This window comes from Empidonax traillii, unplaced genomic scaffold (genome assembly GCF_003031625.1).
Source record: "Empidonax traillii isolate 1590-97213 ecotype Southwest subspecies unplaced genomic scaffold, ASM303162v1 scaffold102:size1114253, whole genome shotgun sequence".
In the NCBI taxonomy this organism is placed as follows: Eukaryota; Metazoa; Chordata; class Aves; order Passeriformes; family Tyrannidae; genus Empidonax; species Empidonax traillii.
The window spans coordinates 121,455-146,053 of record NW_020955295.1 but is presented as its reverse complement, the minus strand read 5'-3'; the positions used below and the strand labels follow the sequence as shown (position 1 = coordinate 146,053).

The window sequence follows — 24,599 nt, the reverse complement described above, 5'->3', positions numbered from 1 at the left end:
TAAACATTGCATTACAGAAAAGAAGGCCACATCAATAAATAAGAATTATCCACTCAGTTGCAGTAAGTAGCTTATGAGTTGGATGCAATGGTAAATATGGTATCAGAAAACACCAGCTAAAAACTATACCACTAATTAAAGTGTGAACTGTAGCATTAAGCATTTTCCCCATTATCATTGTCTTTTCACATAAGCCATGCTTTATGTCAGAATTACAGTAAACCTGCTCTAAATTTAAGTCTGGGATTTCTCAGCTCTCCCTGGGAATTGCCTGTCCAGTTCCCTTAGCCTTTGGAAAAGCAGCCTGTGTAACATTTCCTTTAGATGTTCCACAAAAAAATAGGAATTTGTGTAAGCTCTTTGAGTCATAAACTGAAGTCCTCAGCTTTCTGGTAGTCTCCTTTTAATATCTTGACAGTTAAGACAATTATAATTTGCCTTTTTCTCCCTTCCCTCTCCCCTGCTCCCCACTGTCTTGCACAAAACCACAAAAAACCTACACAACACTGCTGGAATTCCATTTGATTCACTAGGAATCGTAATAAATCCCTCTGAAACATTCAGGTCAAAAAAAGCCCAGAAAATTTGAAAGGCTTTTACCAACCTCTAACTCCCTCTCTTTTTTCTACTGTAAGTAAGCATGTAAGCTGAATATTATAAGGTTTTACATAGATGCTTATTAGTGTGTATTTGTTTCAAGTTGGAATACATCTGAATAAAATCAACAGCTCAGCAGAACACAGCAGATGTGATGGGAGCAGTAAAGCTTTGGTAAAGCTTTGCTCACTTGAGTGGATCACTGAGTTTCTGAAACTTCTGACTTGTTCAAGTCTCCACTGCCTGGCACTTGAGGAACCTGACAAATTATGAAATAAGATAAAGGAAAAAACAAAGATTTAGCTGAGCATATTCCATCTGCCCTCCATAGCAAGACTATAGTCAGGAATGATCAGGAATTAAAATTCAGAAGAGACAGAATAAACCAATGATTCCAAGCAAAACCTCACCCTCTCAAGGAGCAAGAGATGTGATCGATAGACAAAATGTCCCATCACTCAAATGTTTCTGAAAATCTCATACTTAGTGACTTGAGTATGAACTCGGAGTATGCTGACTTCAGATTTATGGGAATGAGCCTTCAGTCTGCAAAACTCCCCAGTGACATTTTAGGTGACAGTAAGAGGACATAACCATTTTTCTCTCCCCTCTGCCACTCACAATTGAGTGAGTTCAATAGGATTGCCCTTATTTGATGAGATTATTGTCACTCATGCCAATGTACCAAATCTGTAACAAATCCCTGGGGAGAAGTAAAAAAGTTTACAGCATTTACTGCCTTAACTCCACTTCCTTTGCCTCTCAGTTGAGAGGCTCTTAGAACTAAAATCAAGATGCTTAAAAATAAACTCTGCCATATTATCAGTGATCTCAAGGGGATTTTTTTTCCAGGCTTTTGTATGGAAATAAGATTTATCTCAAGAGGAGATAACTGCAACAGGCCTGTATACATTAGTTGTGCTTTTTTTCCAGTGCAGACAGCATTCTTAAAGGGGCTGTACTGCCTCCTACTCAGAAGGTAACTGGTGTCTAATATTTCTGGAGAGCAATGCACACAGAGGGCAAGGAGAAGAGAGACAGGGAATCTGTGTTGCCAAGATGCAAATCCTATACCTGATCTGTCACCACAAAGAATCACCATTGTCATATTGCAGACACTTTGTTGTGCTGCTGTAATTTCTGTTGTGCTGCAAATATGGATTTACATTACCTTGATTGCTAAATGGTAGTGCCACCTTCCCTCTTAAGATCAGCCTCTGTGTTTTGCATTGCTCTTGTTTTGTAAGTAGCTACAAATATTGATCTGAATAGTTTGCTGAAAATTTAGTTTATATTACAGACCTTAGAAGTTAAAAATCTATGGTATTAAGTGCACAAATGCTTAATTCATTGCACTTTTTGAAATAGAAACAAAAACCATTCAGAAACGCTGTAACTAGTTCTGCTCTTCCAAAGTTCACCTTGCTTACTTTTTCCAAGCATAGTGCACAACCAGTGGTAATGCAGATGTGTGCACATGGGGTAACAATCAGAGATGGGGACCAAATTTTGAGCACTTCAGTGTATCCTTAAAGATAATGGAAATCCATCTGGCCTCTAATTTCACCCCTCCAAATGGTTAACAGCTTGTTACAAAATCTGCTGCTGTACTCAAAGGGGTGTCCTCTGTTTTCAGGATTTCAGGGAAAAAAAAAACCACTTTTATGATGCCTTGTTTTTCAAACTTCACTCATACTCTTGAGCCTATTTGGTGTTTAGAATGGCTGCATCTCCAATTGCCACTCCAACATTTCTTTCATTCAAAACAATCTATTCATCTGTATTAATAAACATGTCAATCTATGGGTTCAAAAAAATCCAACCAACCCTCTAAGAACACAAAAAACCCACAAAAAACTTCTCATTAATCCACCTCCCTCATTAGCTAGGATTAAAAACCTTAGTCAAAATGCTTGGCCTTGTGCCCAGAAAAGCTATGAGATCAATAATCCAAACAGACTTAATGATCCTCTTAGAAAAGAATAACTTTTGTACTTCTCCTATGAAACGCTTTGAAAAAGTGAAGGGAAATATACCACAAGTGTCACATCATCTGCATAAGTTAATTTATCTGTTATTTTGGAGTTGGGGGAGGTCTTGGGAAAAGAGGTTGTTTTTTTTTTCTTCTCTCTCTCTTAAATGACATTTATTGTCTGCAAAACCAGTAATATGAAAAATCACAAACTGTATCAGTGATTAGCCTTTAAGAACCTAAGAAGTTTCATTAACATTTCCAGTATCTCATTTCACTCATGAACAGTTTAAAATTATTGCATTTGTATTCCTATACAAGCTCAGTATTCTATAAGACTCTCATTTAGGTAATTTAACTCGTTGGGATCCTTATTCTGACATTATTAATCGCAGCTTCTAACTTCAAAAAGCGTAGTTTTTATTTTACAAACTCAAGCATTGATGGAAAAAACCCCCCAAAACTAAAGCCTACCGTGTAGTTCTCTATCAGCACAAGAAGGTGTTATAAAAACCTGGTGCATTTGACTGAAGCAGGCTATAAACTCCACAGGGATTATTTCTCATGGACAGAATGGAAATGTTGTGGGGTAGAGACTGGTAGATACTCAGCAGGGCATATATGTTGCTTGTGGGTGTGCTGGGCTGACCACAGCTACGTGGGAATCAGTATTATCAGTTGCTCATCATCTATCCTTTCTACTGTTCCTGGAAAAAAACCAGGCATACCTGTAGCCCAATCCCTGCCATATATTTTTGAGGGGGAATAAATCACCTTTGAATGGCCTGGTTTTTTTGCTATTTACCCTAGAGATGCTACACAACCAGTTTGAGTTTGAAATTTTAGTCGCTAATTTTGGCAAGATTAGCTCATGCTGAAGACAACTCGCCAAAATTACAGCGAAGTGTGATGTGATGTCAGTAGTTTCAGAGAGCTCATCTGTTTGCTGTCTCTCAGGAATGCTGCTGGTATGGCCAGGGTGGGCACACAGGCAATCCTGCATGGAAGCTGAAATGCTCTGGGATCTTAGGCTTCTCTTCTCTGCCCAATGAGTGGGAGAGGGGACAGTTAGGAAGACCTTCCTCCAGCACGGCCCCCAGGAATAGCACCGGGATCAGGTGTCTCGTTTCACGTCGGGTCACTCAGCAATGTCAGAAGAGGAGGTAAGGGCTGGCCTCTCAGCAGGGCAGGGACTTCAGCTCAAGGCTGAAACAGGCCCTCCAGAACTTGCTAGGGAAGGAAGGGAGTGCTTAGGGGACAGGTCCAAGTGGAAAAGGCTGGGGCATTACGTGGTGGGGGCTTTGGAAGCAATTACTAGAGGTGAGGTAGGAACTGAGCAAATGCTGGAGCCCAATAAGATGGAGTCAGATGGCAATCAGAGACTGCAGAAACAAGGACTAGCAGTGGGCATTTGGAGTGGCTCTGCAGCAGATTTGAGCACTCGGAGACAAAGTACAGACCCTTCTGCAAAAAGTGGCATTTGTTTCGTAGGGAGAAAAGAGGAAGTATGTTGGTAAACGTAATGCTTAACCTACAAAGGTGTCTTAAAAAATATGTATTCATGCTTTGGAAGTGCACTGCCCCTTATTTTCACTGGAGATAACTGCATAGCTTCAACAGTGCTTCAGTCTGCACAGTTACTGCTTCTGTAAAGGTCATTACATCCACTTTCACAAAAGAAAACTTATGAAGAAAGAAAACTATTTGCATCCCACTTTCCTGAGGGAGAAAAAAAAATACTTTGCTAACCTGGTTACATAATTTTAGAGTCCAACTTTTCAAACTACGAAATAAATTTTTTTCAGACTCATTATAAAGCCACTGCTCTCCCCTTAACAAGCAGTAGATTCCAGGGCTGCACAGCCAAAGGAACATGGAGACCTTCTATCCAGCAGCTGCCGACACACTTTCCCTGTTAAACAAATCTCTTTAAGCGTAACTGAAAAAAATCTTCTCTCTCACCTGGACAAGCTATGAAAAGAATTGCTTAATAGATGTCAGCTGAAGGGTATAAAAACAAACCTAAAAGATCTACAGCAATAATGATTTTTAAGCTGGTACTGGTGATGCAAAATCAAATCTAGTCCTTAAATAAATTCCACAAGGAAATGTAAAGCAACAGCAACCTCTATAAAGTATGGCTGTGCTACCAAGGCAAACATGAAAGTTGTCTGCTACTGAAGCAGTAAAAACAAACAATATAAAGTTACTAAAAGAACCAATTCCCCATCTCTGTTGTTTACAAACACAAGAAAATTAAAAACATTTCTGATGGAAAAATTAGCATTTTTTCTGAGGAAAAAAAACCTGTAATTGCTTCTGGTTTGCTGGGGAATAATAAGTAATGGTACCCTAGCTGCTGCCAGATGTAACATGGTACTTGTTTCGCAGGCAGTACTAAAATCATACCTGGAAAGAGTTAATTACTTTAAAATAATACTTATACTTTTCTTAGTGTTTCAGTAATAAACGTTTTTAATTACCCAGGCAAAGGAGCCATAATAAGACAGTCACTACTGGAAGCTTTCAAGCAAGTACCTTGCTCAAAGACGGATGCTATTCCAGTCAAATGTTCCAAGTTCAACTAAAGTGATACCATTTCTCCTCCTTCTCGAAGTGAGACCATTTTGAAGACTGATTCTTCAGGAGTTCGTTGTGGCACTTCAGTTTTAAACCTGATCTAATGAACAGCCACAGATGCTATGGACTCTAAACATAAAGAATTGACATGTTAGCATATTAATGTACCCAAATGCCACATAAATCATTAGAAGACAGTTTACTGAATGACTCAGATTATCTGGCGATATCACATGCAAAGACTCTTTAGCCCTTAAATAAAAAGCAACTTCCTTTTGGCAAAGTCCTGATTAGAACAACATTGATTGTAGTTATTTATAGCTTAAATGCTATTGCTGAAAATTTCTCCAAGTTGTAGATACTGTATTATTAACTGTAGTAAAGCCCCTAAAAATCAGTCAGCAGAGGCCACTTCAATCTCCGCATGATAATAAAGGATTATTATGTGCAGTAACCTATTTATGAAAAGGAAACAGTGTGCTTCTTTCAGACTCCATCAATTGCTTTAATAAGGAATTGAAAAGCCTGGCCTACTTTATATGCAGATCACCATCCCAGTTGCATAAGGATTTAGAACAGACAAAACAAAACTGTTTTTGTTGTAAATAAGGGCTGTTTGTTTAAATCGCACAATAATGTTTGCATCTAAAAATTATTTAGAAGCTAATAAGGCTTAATAAAGTTTGACTGTATGCTTGTTAATAAAAATGGTTTCAATATTCTCCAGGAAGGAAATGTAAATTGGAGGTGATAACATAAAGCTTGAAGCAAAACAGGCCCGAGTTAATGGGAAAGGAGAAGACTTATGGCATTTGTTCACTGAAGGGCTTAAGAAAACCAACGCTGAGAATGGAATTCAGTTGACTTAAAACATTTTACAAAATTTAAGATAATGAACTCAATGGTAGTTTTCTCTAGCAGATTAGAATTATTGCAGTATTACTTTTTCCTTTAGAGGCTGAAAACTAGATATAATTCAGACTACTGAAAGTTAGTGTGATGCACATACTGATTTTGGCTACCCTGATTTGGAGGAATCCAGAGACCCAGGTTCAAATTTTACCTTTGGCATTGGTTCATTTGCCTGTATGTTAATAAATTTAATGAGGTGTGGGATGACCCCTGCTGGTGTCCCTGCTTATGAAAAAAATATATATCTGGCAGGAAAAGGACATGTTAATTTCAGTCCAAAAAGTTACAAATATAAACTCTGTCACAAAATGTATAAAAATACCTAATTTAATGCATAAAATATTATGAGCAATGTTCTGTTAAGTATGAAAATAATCTTAAGCCACTGAACATTACTGTGTTAGAACTGCAATGCAATGTATTAAGAAGGACATTAATTGTTCAGTTCACTATGACATTGTGTTAAACATCTTTTATTAATGAGCTCTTATTCCCAGCTGAGGCATTTGATAACCTCTAGTCCATTGCTAAATCCTCTCAGTTGGTTTCAGTGAATCACTCTAAACAAACCTAGAAGGAAAAAAATACCCCAATAATTTACATTTGAGTCTGTAAGGTCCTAGAACTAGAGTCATTTAAAGAAGGGCAGCTTTCCTATGAATCAAACCTTCTGATTTAATGCAGCTGACATATAGATCTATTTTACAAGTTTTTTTTTTAATTTCAAAAATACAACACATTAAAATAGGTTCAATTTATCAAAGCTAAGAGCAACAATTAAGTAATAATGTACTTAAAGTGCAAAGGCACTTTAACACAAAAAAGTGACGCCCAGTGGCTATAGTTGGTAATTGAAATAGCAGTACTGTATATTATTATTTACAAAAGAAAGTCATAGTCCAGGAAAAAAAGATCTTTGGAGATCTTCTACATAATACATTAAGTTTCCACTTTGAAATGAAAAGAAAAGAAAAGAAAACAAAACAAAACAGAAAACCCAAAGACCCCCTTCCTCATTTCCTTCAAAATCAAAAAGAATTATGCAAGACCTATTACAGAAAGGTACATTTGCAGTGACAGTTCCTACAGAAGGGTCAAAAGGAGAGAGAAATAACTTAAAGAGAACGTTGCAAAAGCAACACCATATTCCTGCTGTGCTGCACAGGTTCCTTTTCTCTCTCTCTCCCTCTCTGATTTAAAAAAGTGGAAACGTTGGGAATGCGACAGATGATATCAGCACTGAGTTCAGACTCAATGAAAAGTGATGCTGAGCTCATTTAAAAAAATTTCCTTTGTCTCCCACCTCCCCCCTCACAGCTGACTGATTGCAGTTTGTTTTTCCAGAACTTCGAGGTAGTCTGGTTCTGTTTGTAGCTTTCCTTGGAGTAAAGGATGCTCGGGTTTAGACTGTTCTGCAAAATATTTCCTGGGAGTTCCATATAAAACAGTTTTATTTATCCTGTCCTGGTTTTGGCGTCTTGATTCATACGAAGGGGCAAACTGCCTTTTGGGTAAGGTACAAAAGTTATAATGAACTAATCCTCCAGCGGGCAGTTCCTTGACCCTTTCTGCAATATTTTGATACAGAAGCTCTGGTTCCCTCGGCGAGGATTGCTTTTCCAGTAATTCAGCTGCACTGATGGTAAATGCAAGACTGGTGGGGTCTTCCTTTTTGTGGTCAAGACTGCTGTAGCTAAACTCATGGAGATTCCTGTAATAGGCAACTGGATCCCCTTCCTTTTGCATGTAAATTGGGTTTTGGCACATTTGTCCAACAGGAGGGGGAATGTAGTTATAAACATGTCCTTCAGTTTTATCGTGGGTCTCAGTGTTGTAAGACCCATACTGGAGCTGAAATGAACTTATATCTACGTTGTTTGCGCTGCTGGGCATGCTTTGCACCCCCTTCCGGCGCTTAAGGACGAAGACAAACAGGCCTGCCCCAAAACAAACCGACAAAATAAACACAACCAGCAATCCTAAAATTAAGACAGACAGTGGAACTTCAGTGTGTAATTCTGGGTAGGAGCTGGGTGAGACACCGAGGAGATGGGGTGTATCTGTGTTCTGGTTCATGGAGAGGAGAGAAGAATCTGACAGGTTGGGGTTCTCTGGGCAGATGGCTTCTTTGCTCAGGAATTTCAGATGCTCTCCGGAGTGCTTGGTGGGAGACTCGCATATGACTTCATTGATAACTACAGGGGGATTTGACTGCTGGTTGTTCTGGTCAGTGACTTTCTCTATCCAGTTCCTCAGCCCCAGGATGTCACACGTGCAGTCCCAAGGGTTCTCCTGGAGGTCTATCTGAATTAGAGCTGAGAGCTGGTCCAAGACTCCTCTCACAGGCAGGTGTGAGAAATGATTGTTTCTAAGGTTGAGTCTGGTGAGGGAAGTGCCACCAAAGACATTGTCAGGCAAGGATCTGAGCAGGTTGTTGTTGAGAAACAAGAGATGAAGATTACTCAGAGCATCAAATGTGCGTGGCAGGATCTCCTTAATGACATTGTACTCTAGGTAGAGATACTGCAGGCTGTGCAGCCCTTCGAACATAGAGCGGTACAGGATCTCAAGGTAGTTGCCATTAAGATAAAGTCTACGTAAACTTGTGAGGTTTGTAAAGGCACCTTCTTGTATCACTGCAATTCTGTTATTTCCTAGATGTAGCAAATCCAGAGAGCTGTACTCTGTGAGATCGGTTCTATAAATGACTTGCAGATAGTTACTGGTAAGGTAAAGTTTCTTTGGACTGGTTGGCCTGGGGTGGAGATCGGAGATGTTACTGATCTTTTTCTCTTGGCAGTTGACGTTTAAACCATTGTCTGAGCTCTGTGACGTACAGATGCAGCCAGCTGGGCAGGTGATGGGCACTGGAGACTTTGTCTGGTAAACCATGATAGGTCCGAATATTTGCCTGTCTTTTGACACAGAGACACGGGGGGTGGGGCGGTTCCTGGTTTTGGGTGGCCGGCTGGCTTTCGGGGCTCTGGTGGGATTCATGGCAGAGTTGGCTGTGGGCGATAGCCTGGAGATGTGCGGGTCTGAGAGGACAGGATGTTTTTCCCTCTGGTTTGAATCGCTGGAGCTTTTCCTAGGGCAGAGATCTTGCCTGGTGAGCTGGGTCACATCTTTCCCATGAAGCCTGAAGGGGGTTTCGCAGACTATCTCGCCCACAAACACGGTGATGGTGTCCAGCCAGGCCTTGAGTGGCAGCAAGTCGCAGGTGCAGTTCCAGGGGTTTTCCTCCAGCTGGATTTCCATGATGCCTCCAATGTGCTCCAGCACACCAGCAAAAGGCATCATCTTCAGCCGGTTCCCCCGCAGGTCCAGGTGAGTGAGGAGCACGAAGCGGAAGACATTGCTGGGCAGGGACAGCAGGAGGTTGTCATTGAGAATCAGCACCTTGAGCTTGTTTAGCTTGCTGAATGCCCCCGCTTCAATGGCACTGATGTAATTGTAATCAGCCTGAAGGTATTCCAGGCTCTCCAAGCCCAGGAACGTGTCTTCCTTCAGCACTTCCAGCTTGTTGTTATTGAGGTGCAGCCTCTTGAGGGTGCGAAGGCCGCTGAAGGCCCCTGTGCGGATCTCCTGCATGTCGTTGTTGCCCAAGTGGAGGGTCACGGCGTTGGAGTAGTTGACGAACTCATTGGGGAACAGGCGGGTCAGTGCGTTCCCATTGAGAAACAGCTGGTAGATCTTGGACGGTGGCGGCAGGAGGAGGCTGACGGTTGTAAATCCTTTGTTTTCACAATTAATGTTCAGCACGTTCTCCTTCTCCTCACAAGGGCAGCGGCTCTTGCTGCAAATGTCTTTGGCAGGTTTGCGACTCTCTGTCCGCGAGATCCCAGCCACTGTTAACAAACTGAGCAACCAAACACCCTTCAGCATCTTTATGCGCCGTCGATCCCCGCTTTGGTACCTACAGTCAAACCTTTTGAGACAGGTAAGGAGAGAAAGAAGAAATCCCCAGTGAAAACGGCCGGGAGCAGAGACTGCCCGGGGAGGGGGGAGCAGAGGCTTCTCGGGGAGAGCGAAGCAGGTCGGAAAGTGGGGAGGGGGGGTAAAGGAGAAGCTGCAAGGTAGCGACTCGCAAACTCCTCTGGAATCCCCCCTCCTCCTCCCTTCCTTCTGCTCTCCGAAAGCGCCTGCGGAGCTGCTGTGGGGGAAGCCCCGTCGGGGAGCTCCCCAAAATCCAGGGTTCCGGCGCCGCGCTCCCCGCCCGACCCCTCCGCCCGCTGGCTCCCGCTGGCACCGCGATCCCGTCCCCGCTGCCCGTCCCGATCCCGATCCCGATCCCGGCTGCCCGCGGCTCCCGCTCACCCTCAGCATCTTAAACTGGGGCTGGGAGAACAAACGCCGGCAAACCCTCCCTAAGCCTCTCCCCGCCGCGGGGAGCCCCCGGCCCGCGCCCCCCGCGCTCGTACCTGCTCTCGGGGCGCCCGAGCGGGCAGCGGGGGCAGGGGCCGCCGCCGAGAGCCGCCGCGCCCCGGGAGCCAGGAGCCCGGCGGCGAGAGGCATCGCCCGCACAGCGCCTCAGGAGGAGCCCAGCGGGGCGCCGCCGGTCCCGTCCCGTCCCGTCCCGTCCCGTCCCGTCCCGGCGGGAAGTTGGGCCGGGCGGGGGCCGAGGCGGCGGCGGCGCCGCTGCGGGAGCGCGGGCTCAGCGCGGGTTCTGCGCGGGGCGCGGCGGGCGCGGCGCTTTTGCGGGTGCCCCGCGCGGAGCCGCGCTGACGTCAGCCGGGGGCGGGGGGGACACGTTTTTCCCAGCCCACCCCTCCCTCCATCTCCCCCCCCTCCCTCCCAATCCTCTGTCCCCGTCCCCCCCACCCCCGCCTCCCTCCGCGGCTCTCGCAGCCGGCTCCGCTCCCGGCTCGGCTGCGCATCGCGGGAGCGCTCTGACAGCACCTGCAGGACAGCGCGGGCACCCGGAGCCGGGAAGGGGAATAAGGTAACGAGCCAGGATTTACCTGGGTCCGGAGAATTTTTGGCCCCGGGTCCCTAAATCCGTGCCCTCAAAACCAGAGAGCAAGTCAAGCAGCTTCTTCGGCACAAGCCAGCCGGAGAGCGCGCCCGCACCGCACACACACTCACCGCACACACGCATATCCCACACAGCCACACGCACACCCCACACACACGCACACCCCGCACATCACGCACACCCCACACACGCACGGTCTGGCTTTCGCAGCAGCGGTGCTGCAAATCCCGGATCTGGCATCAGCATCGTTTCCCCCACCCGCTCCGGCTGCAGCAGCCCCTTTCCCAAACTGCCGTGCCGAGCTCTGCCCAGAGCGTTGGTGTTTTCTACACGTTCAGGGAAGTTCAACACCTTCCACCAAGCCGGGCTGGCAGGCAATTCTCGTACCTGAATCCCTGCACCCTCTGGAATGCTCCCCCGAGTGCTGAGCAGCCAAGACCACATCTAATGCCATCATTCCCACTGGCTGGATTAGTCCCACTGCCCCATTGCAATGTTGTGGTGTAGCGTTTGGCTGCCTTTAAAAAGAACAGGATGGTGGATGTGGGTTGTTGTGACTTCGCTTAAGCCCCATGCCCTGGGCACAGATCTGTTTGATGGGAAAGACTGTCTGCTCTTGATCTTTATCTGAAAGGTAAAACTTTGGGTTCATATTGGGGAAAAAAAAAAAAAAAAAAAAAAAAAAAAAAAAAAAAAAAAAAAAAAAAAAAAAAAAAAAAAAAAAAAAAAAAAAAAGCAAAAGACACTCCACAATGAATTTTTAAAGTGCTAATATGGCAGGGTGCATTACTGACAGATTCTTATTGGGAACTATATGCACTTTACTTAGTCTTGAGAATGTAAAGGTTTGCTGCCAAAAGAGTGCTGGACTTGGCAAAAGTGGCGCTGTCATCTCGTGGTGTTCTTTAGCCATTACGTACCAGAGCCTACATTTTAGGAGCAGCATAAATGTGCTGTCTGTTCTTATCTCTCTTTTTGAGAATGGAAAAGCCAACATCCTGCAGCAGCCAGCACAGATGCCTTTGCAGTGCTCCTGGGCAGGAATAGTGTTGGAGTTTGCATTTGGGATTGGAGCAGTTGCAGTTTTCCTATCTAAAATTTGGAGAGCTTGTGGAAAGAGCAGGAGCATCCCACATTGGAGCGTGCTTTTGCTGTGGTGCTGTGTGAATTTCAATAAGACTGGGATTCTGAAAGGCACTCAGAGCTGCTCCATTCTAACTCTCTTTATCCAGCTGAATTCAGGAGAACAAATTGCTATGATCAGGAAAGATGTTTGTGGCAGATCTGCGGTTTTACAACACTAATACACCAGCAGCCAGATTATTATTCTGTGAGATTTTTTTCTTGTTTTCAGCTTTAAACAGTAGGATATGGTGTTTGGGGAGCAAAATTGGACTAGTTACAGCATGTAAAATCCTGTTTTCAGCTTTTTCTAACACAGTCTGGGGGCATGAGCCTAAAAAGAGGAGGTAAAAGTAAACCTAGGTTGATTTTTTTGTTGTTTTATCTCTTTCTGAAAGTAGCATATTCACACACACCTGCCCACACTAACACATGCACAGAGGCACACACACGTTCCTGTAACCTGCCTGCACAGTGTTGCCTGAACTCACAGGGCTCACTCCAACACACAGAAAAACGAAGGCAGAAGTCCAAGTGCATTTCCCCCTCATCCCACAGTGTACATTTGTTTCATGCCCGTGGGTTTGCAGTCATGTGCAGCTTTCCGGCGAGCAAGGATCATGCCCCGGAGTTGGCTTATGAGGCAGCATACACTGTCCCACTTGCTTGTGTTTACTAGTACGTAGGAAATGTGTTTGTGGTAACTGCTGGTGCTGCCTTGGAAGGGAAAGTGTACGCATGGCATGCCTCAGCAGTAATTACCAGATTCATGTGGGATGGAAGGAACAGCATGTTAGGGGATTGCAACAGTAATAAGACACAGAGATGATACTGATTCTATTACACTGCAAATGCATGCATATAATAACCACTGTTGTAGGAGGAGGAACAAGGGTTTATAAAAAAAAAATAGCTACAGCTTTTTATTTAGGAACAAAGTCATGATTTCTCAGCATGCCTGAAGTGTTTTATAATCCCTTCAATTAAAAACAGGGTATAAAGGAACAGCTTTGTTCCTCCACCTGTTTTACAGCCTTTTTATTTTGCATGCTGAATGCGGGAATGTTTTCAGGCTGGGAATATCTGGGAGCCTCCAGGAATGGAAGGCCAGGAGGCAGGTTGATACAGCAGCCCATGAGGGTTTAGGGTAACTCTGTTACGCCTGATTTGTAAGCATTGTAAAGGTTTCCTTTTTCCCCAAACACTTTGCTGTGTTCCCTCATCCCCCTTTCTGTGCAGTTATGAAGACTGAGTACAGACTCAGATTATGAAGCTTAATAGAACCATTGTGGCTTTTGGGTCTTGCATAGCCCAGGCCACCAGCTAAATTGAAATTAATTCCTGCTTAAACTAGATCATACTCATAGGAAGAAGGAAGAGAAAAACAAAAAAATGAAACCCCATAACATTCCCAGGCATATTTGAGCAATTGCCTGTGGTGAAAATCTGCCATAATGTTTGGTAAATTGCTCCAAGAGGTTTCATCTCCCACATGTAAAAAATTGTGGTTTCTACAACACCACATCTATTTACCTTAAGTTTGAATTATTTATCCTTGTAATATCCTTGTCTGCTGGCTTAAGAGCCCTTAATTATCCCATACCTGTTTCCCATGGGGCGCTTCCAGACTGCTGCAGAGCAAGTATGAACTGAATACTTGCCTGACACCAACCTTAACTCACTTCAAGTAGCCTGTTAGTCCTGTGCTGCTACAGACACCAGAACAGCTCTTGACTCTTGCATGGTCCTGAAGTCACAACTTTATTGATCTGCTGGCAGGGAGAAAAAACAGCCAGACCATGGCACGAAGCATAAGCATAAAATTTGGCACAGATCATTACCCTTCCTGCCTAGTGCACATCATGCTGTTGTCCTTCTGGGAGAGTAAATATCAAGAAGCAGAAAAAGTCTGGAAGTGTGGGGATAATTTTCCTTCTCCACATTGTGTCTGCAGGTGAATGCTAAGCACTTCTTATACATCTTTGTCTATCAGTTTATCTGGTTTTGTTTCTCTGTATATAAATGAAGAAGGAACAAGCATATCCACAAAGTCTCATGGAATAAAGAAGACAGAAGAAAGGAAGCAAAAAACTTTGTGAATTGGATAGAGGGAAGGATTTAAGCTTTATTGATCATTAGAAACTATTAATGTAGCCTGGATGCTGCTGGCAAGTAAAGAAGAGTTTATTCATGTAGTGTTAATAGATGCCAATGTTTATTTCTCTGAACAAAACATGCTGACTTATGTAGTAAAATAATGGGAATCTCTAAATTTAGTTATTCAGTGATCTCATGTGTTCCTTCTGTAATCTTGAACTGCATGTGAAGTACCTCCTCTATGTCAGCTTTTAGGGTTCTGAGACAATCATCAGTGCTCTTCAAAAAGTACCTTGTGTTCTTGCTCTCTCTCTGTGCCTCTCTGTATATGTGTGCCTATTTGGAGCTGGAGACATTCTCCCTCCATAACTACGTACACTGCTGGGTGGGATCTTTCCTGTACTGTAAAGTGGGATATTTTTAAGCCTCACTTAAAAGTAATTATTAAGGTAATAAACGGTTTCCAGATTTAGCAGTGAGCAGCATGCAAAATAATTGTTACTTGTAATCCAAGGTTTTATCTCATCCAGCAGCACTGGGAAGTGTGCTGTAAAGGACAGGATGAAAAAGGAGTCTCTGGCTTTCAGTTCCTTCGGGCAAGGAGCGAGCAGGGGGTGAGTGAAGGAGTGTGAGCACACAGGGCAGGGAGGAAGGAGCTGGCAGGCTCTGCCCACCATGGCCCTGCCTCCATCCCCGCTCACCCCTGCTGCCCAGCAACAGCAGACTGGAGCACTGCCTGCCCGAGAGAGCCAGAGCAGAGACATGTTTGTCATGAAGTCTCTGTGGAAGGGGAGCTGGTGGATGAGCCAGTCTGTGGGCACAGGGACGCTCTGGAGTATGTGGTGTCTGTTGAGTTGCCTTTTGCTGGCAATCGCTAATTGCCTTTGCCATCAGCTGTAACAAATTTGTTTGGTTTCCAGATGAATTTTTTAGCTTCATTTCTCCTAACCATTTGAGCATATGGAGAACTGGCCTACCTCAGAATACTGTTTACTGACACATCGTGACTACCTACTGTATAAATAAAAGAATTTAATGAACTATGACTTAAAATCAACAGGCTTTCTAACTCTTTCCTCGGTTTCTGCTTCCTCCCAGGAAGCAGTTTTGAGACCCATTATCTTACTGCAACATAATTTTTTTTGCAAAGAGACTTTATCATCATTTGTTTCAGTATATCTGGGATAATCTGTTTTGTAACAGCACAGTGTGATTCTACACTGGTGGTACAAACCACAGCAGTAGAACTATCAGTTTCTGATATTTGGTATCATTAATCCTAACTGTCTAAAGAAGAGAATTTTGTGTGTTATAATAGCAGTAGTATTGGTTTCAGCAGGAAATGTGCTAGAGAAGCTGTGTGTCAGGAAGCACTCCAGGTAGCCTGTGCTTTGGGGATACTGAGAGACTCATGGCTATGTAATTAAGACTGAACATTATTTTAGATTTAGCCCATTTTTTTTCTCCTTCTTGCGTAGAAAAATAAATCTCCATTCCCCTTCTACACTCACACCTTTTATCACAGGGCCCAGCAAAGTACTATAAGACAGTTGATATTTATGGATGTCTTCATCCTATTCAGCAAAGTAGTATGTCTGATCCAAAGCCCTTTGGTGTCAGTGGAAGGACTGCTACTGATTTCAGTGGGATTTGGCTCAGATCTCTGAACAAATGTTTAACATCAAAGCCTGCACTTATGTTTTACTGAGTGGTTTAAATATTTTTGGAAGTGCTTTGTTTCATCATGTCAATGGGTCTTTTTCTCTGATAGGAACAACGAGATGAATCTTTCTGATGATAGATATTCTGTGCTGGCATTTCTGAGCATCGAACAAAAGAAAAAGTCTGGTTGGTTCTTTTTTTTTTTCCCTCTCCTTAAAATGACAATGGATTTATCATTTATTGCATTTCAAATGCGTGAATGTCTAGAGTAATATCTACCACTACCATTTCTAAGTGCAATTTTTCAGATTTCCTCAGGGTCATAATCTATGTGTTACGTACCGTGAATATTTTTAACTGGGAATGTCCCATCATGCAAGCACAAGTGCACACAAGTGTTTTTAGTGATTCAGAGAGTCTTGTTTAAATTATTGGGTCTTCTTGCTTTACTTCAATGGACGTGGGGCTCATATTTGCATAATGCAGTTGATGTATGGGTGTGATGAATATTCCCTGTTGAAAGTCTGGTGAGTCGATGTGAGGGGTTTCTTCCCTTTATTTATTAGTAGTAAAAGAAACATAATGAAATCTCTCCATATCATTATTTTTATGGCAGTGATGTTGAAAGAACACAAATCCCACTGTGCTAATGACATATCCAGCAATATGTGAGGAGCGGGAGCAATGGGTGAAATTCAGTCCTGGGCAGAGGGCCAACCCGGAGTGATTCATCATGAAAGCCCCCAATTAAGACCTCAAAACAGGGCTTAAGTGAGACTTCAGTGCCCTATGCCTTGAGCTGGCTTTCTGCAACAGTGGGAGAAAGTTCCTTCAAATGAATTATTCATCATAAATAATGCATTTTATTAGTTTAGCCTATTTTTCTTGATTCCTTGAATTTATTTAATTGAAATTACTCACCAAATAATTTCTATGAATAATCATGGCCTGAGGATTATTTTTGAGCAGTTCACGGTGAGCATTTCCTATTCCACATGCAGAATGAGAGCCGTGTCATTGAGTTGTCACTATGCACAGAGGTCACACAATTCTGGTTTTGCTCCAGAAAAAAAAAAAATTAGATGATTAGAAAAAACACCAGCATTTTTTAAGATTCCATGTGTTCCCAAAAGATGTTTCCATTAAGTTCATTCCATGAGATGTTTGCGAACAGTTGCCGACTGAAGAAAAATGTTGGTTTGTCATTGATTTTTGTGTTTTCCACCTGGTTTCTAACAAGAAATGTAATGGTGTATGTGCCTGTCTGGCTGTCAGTCAAGGTCCCCTCCCTTCACAAAAATTTTGAACCAGGTCTGATGAAAGGTGGTGCTACTAGAGATTTTATTTTCCCACTGAAGTGAGTGGAAGTGGCTGAGAATTGCCCCAGCCGGCTGAAAGGTTTCAGCCTGGCCTCAGTGTGTTGGGTCTGGCTGAGATGGAATTCATTTTCCCCAGTGCAGCCCTCCCAGTGCTGTGCTGGGTATCAGCAGCTAGAAAGGGTTTGATAATACACCAGTGTTTTGGCTACTGCTGAGCAGAGTTCCCACAGCATCAAGGCTGTCTCTCCAACAGCTCCCCCTCACAAAAAGAGAGCAGACTTCCATCGCTGGAAGGAACTATATGATAAATATTAAAAGGACATTTGAAAGGACTTTTATTCACTGCTATGAGCACGGACTTTATGCACTTACATGATTGGACAATGTTTAATGTGTTTAATGTTTGTTGTAAGACTCATAATTATATTGTATTAGTATAGGTTTTTATTCCAAGTTCTATTCCCCTCATGAAATACTGTAATCCCATTGGTTAAGATCCCTCAGCTAGGATTGGACGGTTATAGCTGCAGCATGGGTGAGGTGATTCGTTTTCCTATTGGTTGCTCGTTATGGCGCGTTCTCTGTACGGTTCCCTATTGGTTGTACCCCTTGCCAATCCCCAAACTCCTCCCATGTTCTAGTCCCTTCTCCCTCCTACCCTATATAAACCCCTGTTCGTCCCTCTCTCGAGGATGCCATTTTGGCTCGCTAGCTGGTGATATCGCAGCCCCTCTTGTTTTACCCTGAGGCTTTGGCTGAACACTTAATAAACATCCCAACTGAGCACTCCAACAATAGTTAGTGTCCGTCTCTACTTCCGACACCGGGCTGTGGCATATGGCGCCCATGCGCGGGGCTCTGTAGAGGCTTCTCACATTGAGAAAACTCCAGAGTGCCCAGCTGGGATACTGAAGACCCAGGGTTGTGGTGTTCTTCCTGGCAGCCACCCCCAGCTGGACAGTGGACAAGAGGATTGTCACTTCCCTCCGCACCTTCCACCGCCGGCGGAAGAAGGTGAGCAGCTGGGGCAGTCCCTAACTCCTTCCCCATTTCCAATCCCCGTAACTAACAATGGAAGTCTGCTCTCTTTTTGTCCTCCTCAGTAGGCTGGGGAGGAGGAAGGTCTTGGGAGAGCACAAAGCCAGGACAGCTGACCCCAACTGGACAAAAGAGTATTCCAGGGAAAGAAGGACATTTGTTACAGGGTGTTTGTTTTCTGGAGCAACTGCTAGTGAAGACCCACTTCTCGGGAAGTGGCTGGACAACTCCTGCTGAGAATAAATCTTTTGTTTTCCTTTGTTTACACATGTGGCCTTTTTGGTTTTGCTTTATTAAGCTGCTCTTATCTTGACCCATAAAGCTTTTTTTCCATCTTAATTTTTCTCCTCTGCCCCATCCCATCCTGCTGAGGTGGGCAGTGGTAGAGCAGCTTGGGGGGTACCTGACATGTACCTGAGATTACACTGGAAAAGCAACCAGTTTACCTCTGAAATGAGGGTATAATAAATCAGAAAAAAAAAGAAAAACAAAAACAACAACCAACAACTCCCCCCTTCCCCCGTCATTAGCTTTTAGGAAGAAAAAGTTTCTGTTTTGTTTTTCCAAGGATAGAAAAGTCAAGTTTCTGAAAATTAAAGACTTCATTTTTTGACTAAGGAAAAACATTTCCTGATTTTCTGCAGTCTTTTCCACATCACTCTAGCCAGAAACTTTGCTGTCTCTGAGCAGTAATCATTTACCTGAAAAATACCCTATAATATTTCTCTTTGTGGAGGTTGGTATTACAGATGCTGACTTTGAAGCGTGATGTACAACTCCAAGTGGCATGAAAAGGAATTGATGGGACAATTAGAACTTATGAGAATGGTGGCTGCATTAATATGTTGGGGAGAATCACCTAGAGTAAAGTATTTCAAACTCCACAGAAACCTCAAGATTTATTTGGCATCTGAAGTAGCTCCCTGAGTTGTTATTGCACAAGGCACAATGCATACATAAAATCCTGACCTAGACTTCAGCCACTGACTAATCTCCCTTTGACTTCATGGGGCCAGGGAACACCTGAATCTGTTGAATACTCAGAGGATAAGTGTTGTGCCTCACTGCTACACAGGAGGATCTTGTTCCTTGGGTGGTGTCTTTCTAGTCCATGAGATTCCATGTGAAGTGGAACAGCTTTGGCAAGAGGGCATGAATATTTGGCCTCAGTATGAAGTGTCCTTATGCATTCTGTAACACTTGTGGCATTTCTTTCCATTCCAAAGCATATAATTTTTGAATAACTTCCCATCCTTTACGTGGCCTCTTTTTTTTACCATCTATCAGTCTACTTCCTGTAAAGCAATAAAAGCCTTTGCACAGCAGGAGATTTTTGTGTCCACTTTGTGACTGAGCAGCAAGTAGAGCTGGGAGGAGAAGAGGACAGCTCAGTCAGCCTTGGTAATCAACTCTGGCTTAGAATCTGGAAAACCCATTTGAGAATGCATTTCCTCCGGAGTGTTTTTGCTTTGCAACCACTGCACTGGTTAGCATTTGAGATTTCTGACTAGAAATATTGTTCCTTTTGCAGATAGAAGTGTTTGGCTTTATTATTTCTAGCTGGTGCTACTGATGCACTTGGAATTCTCTAGGGATGAGGTCACTCCTTTACAGCTGTTTACTTATAAACTGGTTGGTGGTCCAGACCGTGTCAAGTATAAGCATTTCAGTACCTTCCTTTTTAGAGATGTTTTGTCTTTCTGAAGTCTCTCTTACCTTATGACAACTCCTTTTTTACTTTTGATAATTTTTTTTTTTTATTAATACAAGTATCTTAAATATGTTTTCTTTCAGCAGAATACTTTGACATCAACAGCTACACAGGTCTCATTTCGCAAACCAGAGCTTACTCTGTACCTGCAGCACAACTGGGCTCAAGGCAGGTGAACTGCTCCTACAAATTTCTCCCTGCAAAAAAGATTTTTAGTTGCTATATTTTCTACCCTTTCTGCTATTAAAATTTGTACTCAGTACTGTTAGTATTTTGATACTGCAGGAACATCTGATAACATGAGTCACGAACCAGCCTCATTGTTGTATTATTAGCTGTTTTGCTTATCTCTTTCCTTCTTCTGTAGAGTGCAAGTTTAGCTGTGAGGAGGGGGTCATATAATTTTTTGTTCCATACCTTAAGAGCTTTTGTAATATGAAGGTTTAGATCTAGAATTATAATTGTGTGGGATGCTGTATGCACAAGCAGAATGACAGCCCTTGCCAGGTAGTTTACAATGCTGTATTGAGAATTCTTTAAACTGAACGTGGACATGAAAGATGTACCTATCTCTGAAAGATAGGTACAATTAGATTGACAACTTGGATGTCAGGCTTCGTGTTGGTGTCATTTAAAATAGCTGAAATACAGTGTTGCCACTCCCTCCCTCCCTCTATTCCCACAAATTAGTCTTATGCTGGAAGTGCTGACAAGACCCTTATCATTTGTGATGGCACCATGTGCAGCTTTAAATACTGGTTATAAATGTTAATGTGTTATCTGAATGATATTTTTTCCACATGTAGGCAGCTCAGGATGGAATCTCAGTAATAAACTTAACGAGTTCAGGGGGAAGACGCAGTATACGCTTATGTGAGTATTATAATGATTGGCATTTTTGCAAACAGCATATGATAAGTGGCGCAATTTTATTTTCAAAGCTTAATCAATAGAGAGCTCTTTGATATTGCCATGTGCTTTTCAAATAGATGCTTCCTAAGGATGATAGCAAAACAACTTCTCTGTCATGGTGTGTTTATGCTTGGGGTTTAATCAATCTGCTTTAGTGATTGTCATAAATTTTGATAGCCCAAAAGATAAATAGAAGCTATAAAATAATTGCGCTTTGGGGTGGCATCCTGTTGCTGCTTGCCTGGGTCATCTGGCTTCACAAATATTTAAAAGGATGCAAAGTCCACCACTGTGCCAATTGCAAGAGCATGGACCGTGTACCAGTTTATTCCCATTTACTGTAAACCCACACCAGCTGTTGCACAGGAAATTGAGATGGATCTTCAAGGGCTTAAGAAGGACTTTATGGATGTCTTGTGTTAAGCTATTGGGAGTGAATTTGCTCTCAAATAAGAGGAGCTAGAAATTACCACCTCATTACACAGCAGCCTCCCCTGTAGTTTTGATCCATGTGGGGTCAGCAGAAGTGGCTGAAGCTCCCTCTGTGTGAGCCTGAACATCCACCTCGTCCAAAACCCCTGGGGCTGTCCCATCCGTGGGACTCTTCTGGGAGTTTGAGAGGGGCAGTGCATCCCTGTCCTTTCTTTCAAGCCAGTAGAGAGGACTTTGGGGAGATGCCCACTGCTGTGGGTGAGCTTTGTTCTTGCTGAGCAAAGCCCAATTGCCTCTGTCCCTTTTGTTCTTGGAAACAACAGTAGCAGTTGAAAGCTGAGCTTTGGAAGATCATTTCACAAGCATTTGAAGGCTGGCCATGTCCACGCAGAGCTGTGGTGCCAGCCCAGCTTATCCTCCCTATTGCAGGAGCCTGCAGAAATTCATGCTGGTCCCACAAAAGCAGTCCCAGGGAAATCTGCCTGGAACAGACGGTGTTAACGATTTATTGGATGTGGCAGCAGAAGGACACACACGATGAGCTTGGAGATAACCTTTGGCAGGGAACTCTCTCTGTCACTTCCACTCTTTCTGTTAAAAAAAAAAAAAATATAGTAACTGGTAGGCATTTGAGAAACAAAGAAGCTGGAGCATTTCAGGTGATTTGACCTGAATGTAGCAGAGTGCCACGAGCACTGACGCAGAACCTCCAGAGATGTCAGTAGATCTGTGCCAGGCACCACTGCAGGGGATGACCCGGTCAGCATCAGGCCGGATCCTCATCTCAGCACAGGAATTCCTCCAGAGCCATGAGGGATTTTGGCAGGCTGACATCAGTGTAAGACCAGGGTTTAAGTGTGCTGTGCATACTAGATGAGTTGTTGTCGACACCCGAGGGAAAAAAAAAAAAAAATCTTTGAAAATTTATTTATTTTTAGCACTTTTATTTGCAGCAAGAAGACACTGTTTTAACATCCAGATGTTTCAGCTTCTGCTGTAGTTCCGCTTACTTTCATACAGAGATTCAAGAGGATGACCTCTTGGTGTTTTACTCTTTTTTTATATAATTTTGTTTTGTAATATATATGTGTATGAGCTCTGTATGGGTAAATATATACATGTAAGTATGTGCATCTATTTGTTTAAATAACATGTGTTTTCCTTTGCTGTTCGTGACCAACATCAATTGCTGTGCTGCCTTTGTAAATATGCTGCAATGGCTGATTCTTTTGAATTCTTTGTGCTATCTTTGCTTATGCTGAATAGCAGCTGACACTTTAATTGGGATGACTGAGCTGAGTGCATTCGCCTTTGGAATTGGACACTTTTCAGTGTGAAGAGAGGGTACCACAGGCTGACTCTTCTGTCTTTATCCTCAATCAAAGCTCCATTAAATCAGACCTACAGTTTGTAGCAAGGGACATTCTCCATTGCATTGAAGCACATGGGAAAGGCTGGAGACTCGGTTTTGGAGGTTAATTAGATCCTGAAAAGAAGAATTAACTGAATTTGTTCCCCATATCTTTTTTTCCCCCCAATTTTAAGAATCTTCTTAATTACTTTCATTTCTGTTGGTGATGACCACTTTTCTCTTTATAGGAAAAATATCATGTGCTTTTGAGTGTATTAAAAACCTTTTTGTTAGAAAGATTCTAATTCTCATTTTAAACAAAAAAGAGCGTAGTGCTGGCACATTGTGTTAAAATTTAGGCATCAGAACTTACTCTATATTAATATGAGCTAATCTTTATTTTTGTTTAACTGAGTGCTAACATTATTCAGGTACTAAATGCAGTTGTGTTTTTTTGTTTGTTTGTTTTGTGGTTTTTTGGTTTTTTTTTTTTTGGTGTTGGTGGGTTTTTTGTGGTTTTGTTTTTTGTTTTTTGTTTTTTTTTTTTTTTTTTTTTTTTTTTTTTTTTTTTTTTTTTTTTTTTTTTTTTTTTTTTTTTTTTTTTTTTTTTTTTTTTTTTTTTTTTTTTTTTTTTTTTTTTTTTTTTTTTTTTTTTTTTTTTTTTTTTTTTTTTTTTTTTTTTTTTTTTTTTGTCAGTTGGCTAAATTATGTTTGGAAAATAAGGAAAGGAATAGTTTAGGACATGACCATTCAAAAAGTCTTTGATGAGGGGTGTAAGTTTCAGCAACCAATTCTTTTTTTCAGGTTCCCATTACCACACCTGCTGTTGACCCTACTGTTGATTCAGAAAGGTAAATATTCTCCTTTTCAACTCTCTCTGGAAGGTTGTCTTTGGCTGCATGAAAACATGCTTCTTGTATTGGTATAGTAATAATAGTTACGTGACCTGTCCATGTGCCAGCGTGAGCCCTAAGAGGGCTCTCAAAACCTTACAGTTCCAGCAGAGACAGTCTCCTTGTGGCAGACCATGCAAGGTTTGAGGCAGGAGAAAACTGTTGTCTGGAGTCAGTCTCATAACTTTCTTCTTTGTGTGGCTGAAAATAGAGCTGTTGATCATGCTTACTCTTTGGTGTCAATATACATGAAGAATGGAGTGTGTTGTAGGAGGGAGACATCATCTTGTTCTTTTACTCAATTTTCGTTGAATTGATTTTGCAGAGGAGTAAAGTTGTATTTTTAGTCCTCCTCCCCATTCCTGGTTTCCTTGTGTTACAGTCACCTCCAGCCCTTTCCCAGACATCCCTTCAGAAAGGACTGTATATTCAGTTTTAACCCTTTGCAATAATCCAGGCAGGTGGTGGTTTGAGCAAGTTCAAGAAAGGCACTGTAATTTCAGCAGTGATAATATGGCTCTTCTCATTCCAATGGTGTTCCTTGATCCATGTTAGATTAAAGCAGTTTGCTGTGACTTTACTCTTGCTGTACAACACACTTCAGTCATGAAAGAGTGATGTTCTCGATGAATTGGAAGATCTTCTTCTTGATCCTTTTTTTCTGTTCTTATGATCTCAGCTGTAGTTTTAAATCTGTTGTACTGAATGTAGAATACCTGAAAAAAGCAGGACTGGACAGAGACTGACAAGACAGACTTCCAATCAATAGTGTTGCCAAAAAAAAAAAAAGAAAAAAAAAAAAAGGTAGTCAAAGTGGAAGAAGCACAGAGGAGGGAGTGCTGTGGAAATGCAAAAGAAAAATGGGGTAAACTCCATTTTTAGAGCGCGGTTTGGGGATCCCGGGGTTCTCAGAAGTAACCAAATGCTGGAACTGGAAGCAGTGTCCATGTAAAACAGTGCTGAAACTAATTGTCCTGGGGTGATGCTGAGGTGAGATATCTCACAGTGTTTATGAACGAGTGCCTG

At 42.5% G+C, this 24,599-nt stretch overlaps 1 protein-coding gene and 1 long non-coding RNA gene across 4 annotated transcripts in view; one reads left to right on the top strand and one right to left on the bottom strand.

The window, feature by feature from the left end:
- Window positions 1-6,518: 6,518 nt before the first annotated feature.
- Window positions 6,519-11,137, bottom strand: SLITRK2 (SLIT and NTRK like family member 2). 2 transcript variants are annotated; one of them, XM_027882161.1, is made up of 2 exons: window positions 11,023-11,137; window positions 6,519-9,989 (listed from the first exon to the last, which is right to left on the bottom strand). In XM_027882161.1, exon 2 carries the CDS (start codon window positions 9,944-9,946, stop codon window positions 7,373-7,375), a length of 2,574 nt encoding a protein of 857 aa, XP_027737962.1. In that variant the 5' UTR covers window positions 9,947-9,989; window positions 11,023-11,137; the 3' UTR covers window positions 6,519-7,372. The 2 variants fall into 2 exon arrangements, with proteins under 2 accessions (XP_027737962.1, XP_027737963.1); XM_027882162.1 differs by lacking the exon at window positions 11,023-11,137 and adding an exon at window positions 10,483-10,684.
- The window catches only part of LOC114056729, a 43,098-nt gene continuing 29,403 nt past the window's right edge, over window positions 10,905-24,599 (top strand). The window contains exon 1 of one of the 2 annotated variants that reach the window (XR_003571075.1): window positions 10,905-11,003. This is a non-coding gene — a long non-coding RNA (uncharacterized LOC114056729). Of the gene's footprint in view, window positions 11,004-24,445; window positions 24,564-24,599 lie in introns of those variants that run through there. The other variant, XR_003571077.1, reaches the window with a different exon arrangement.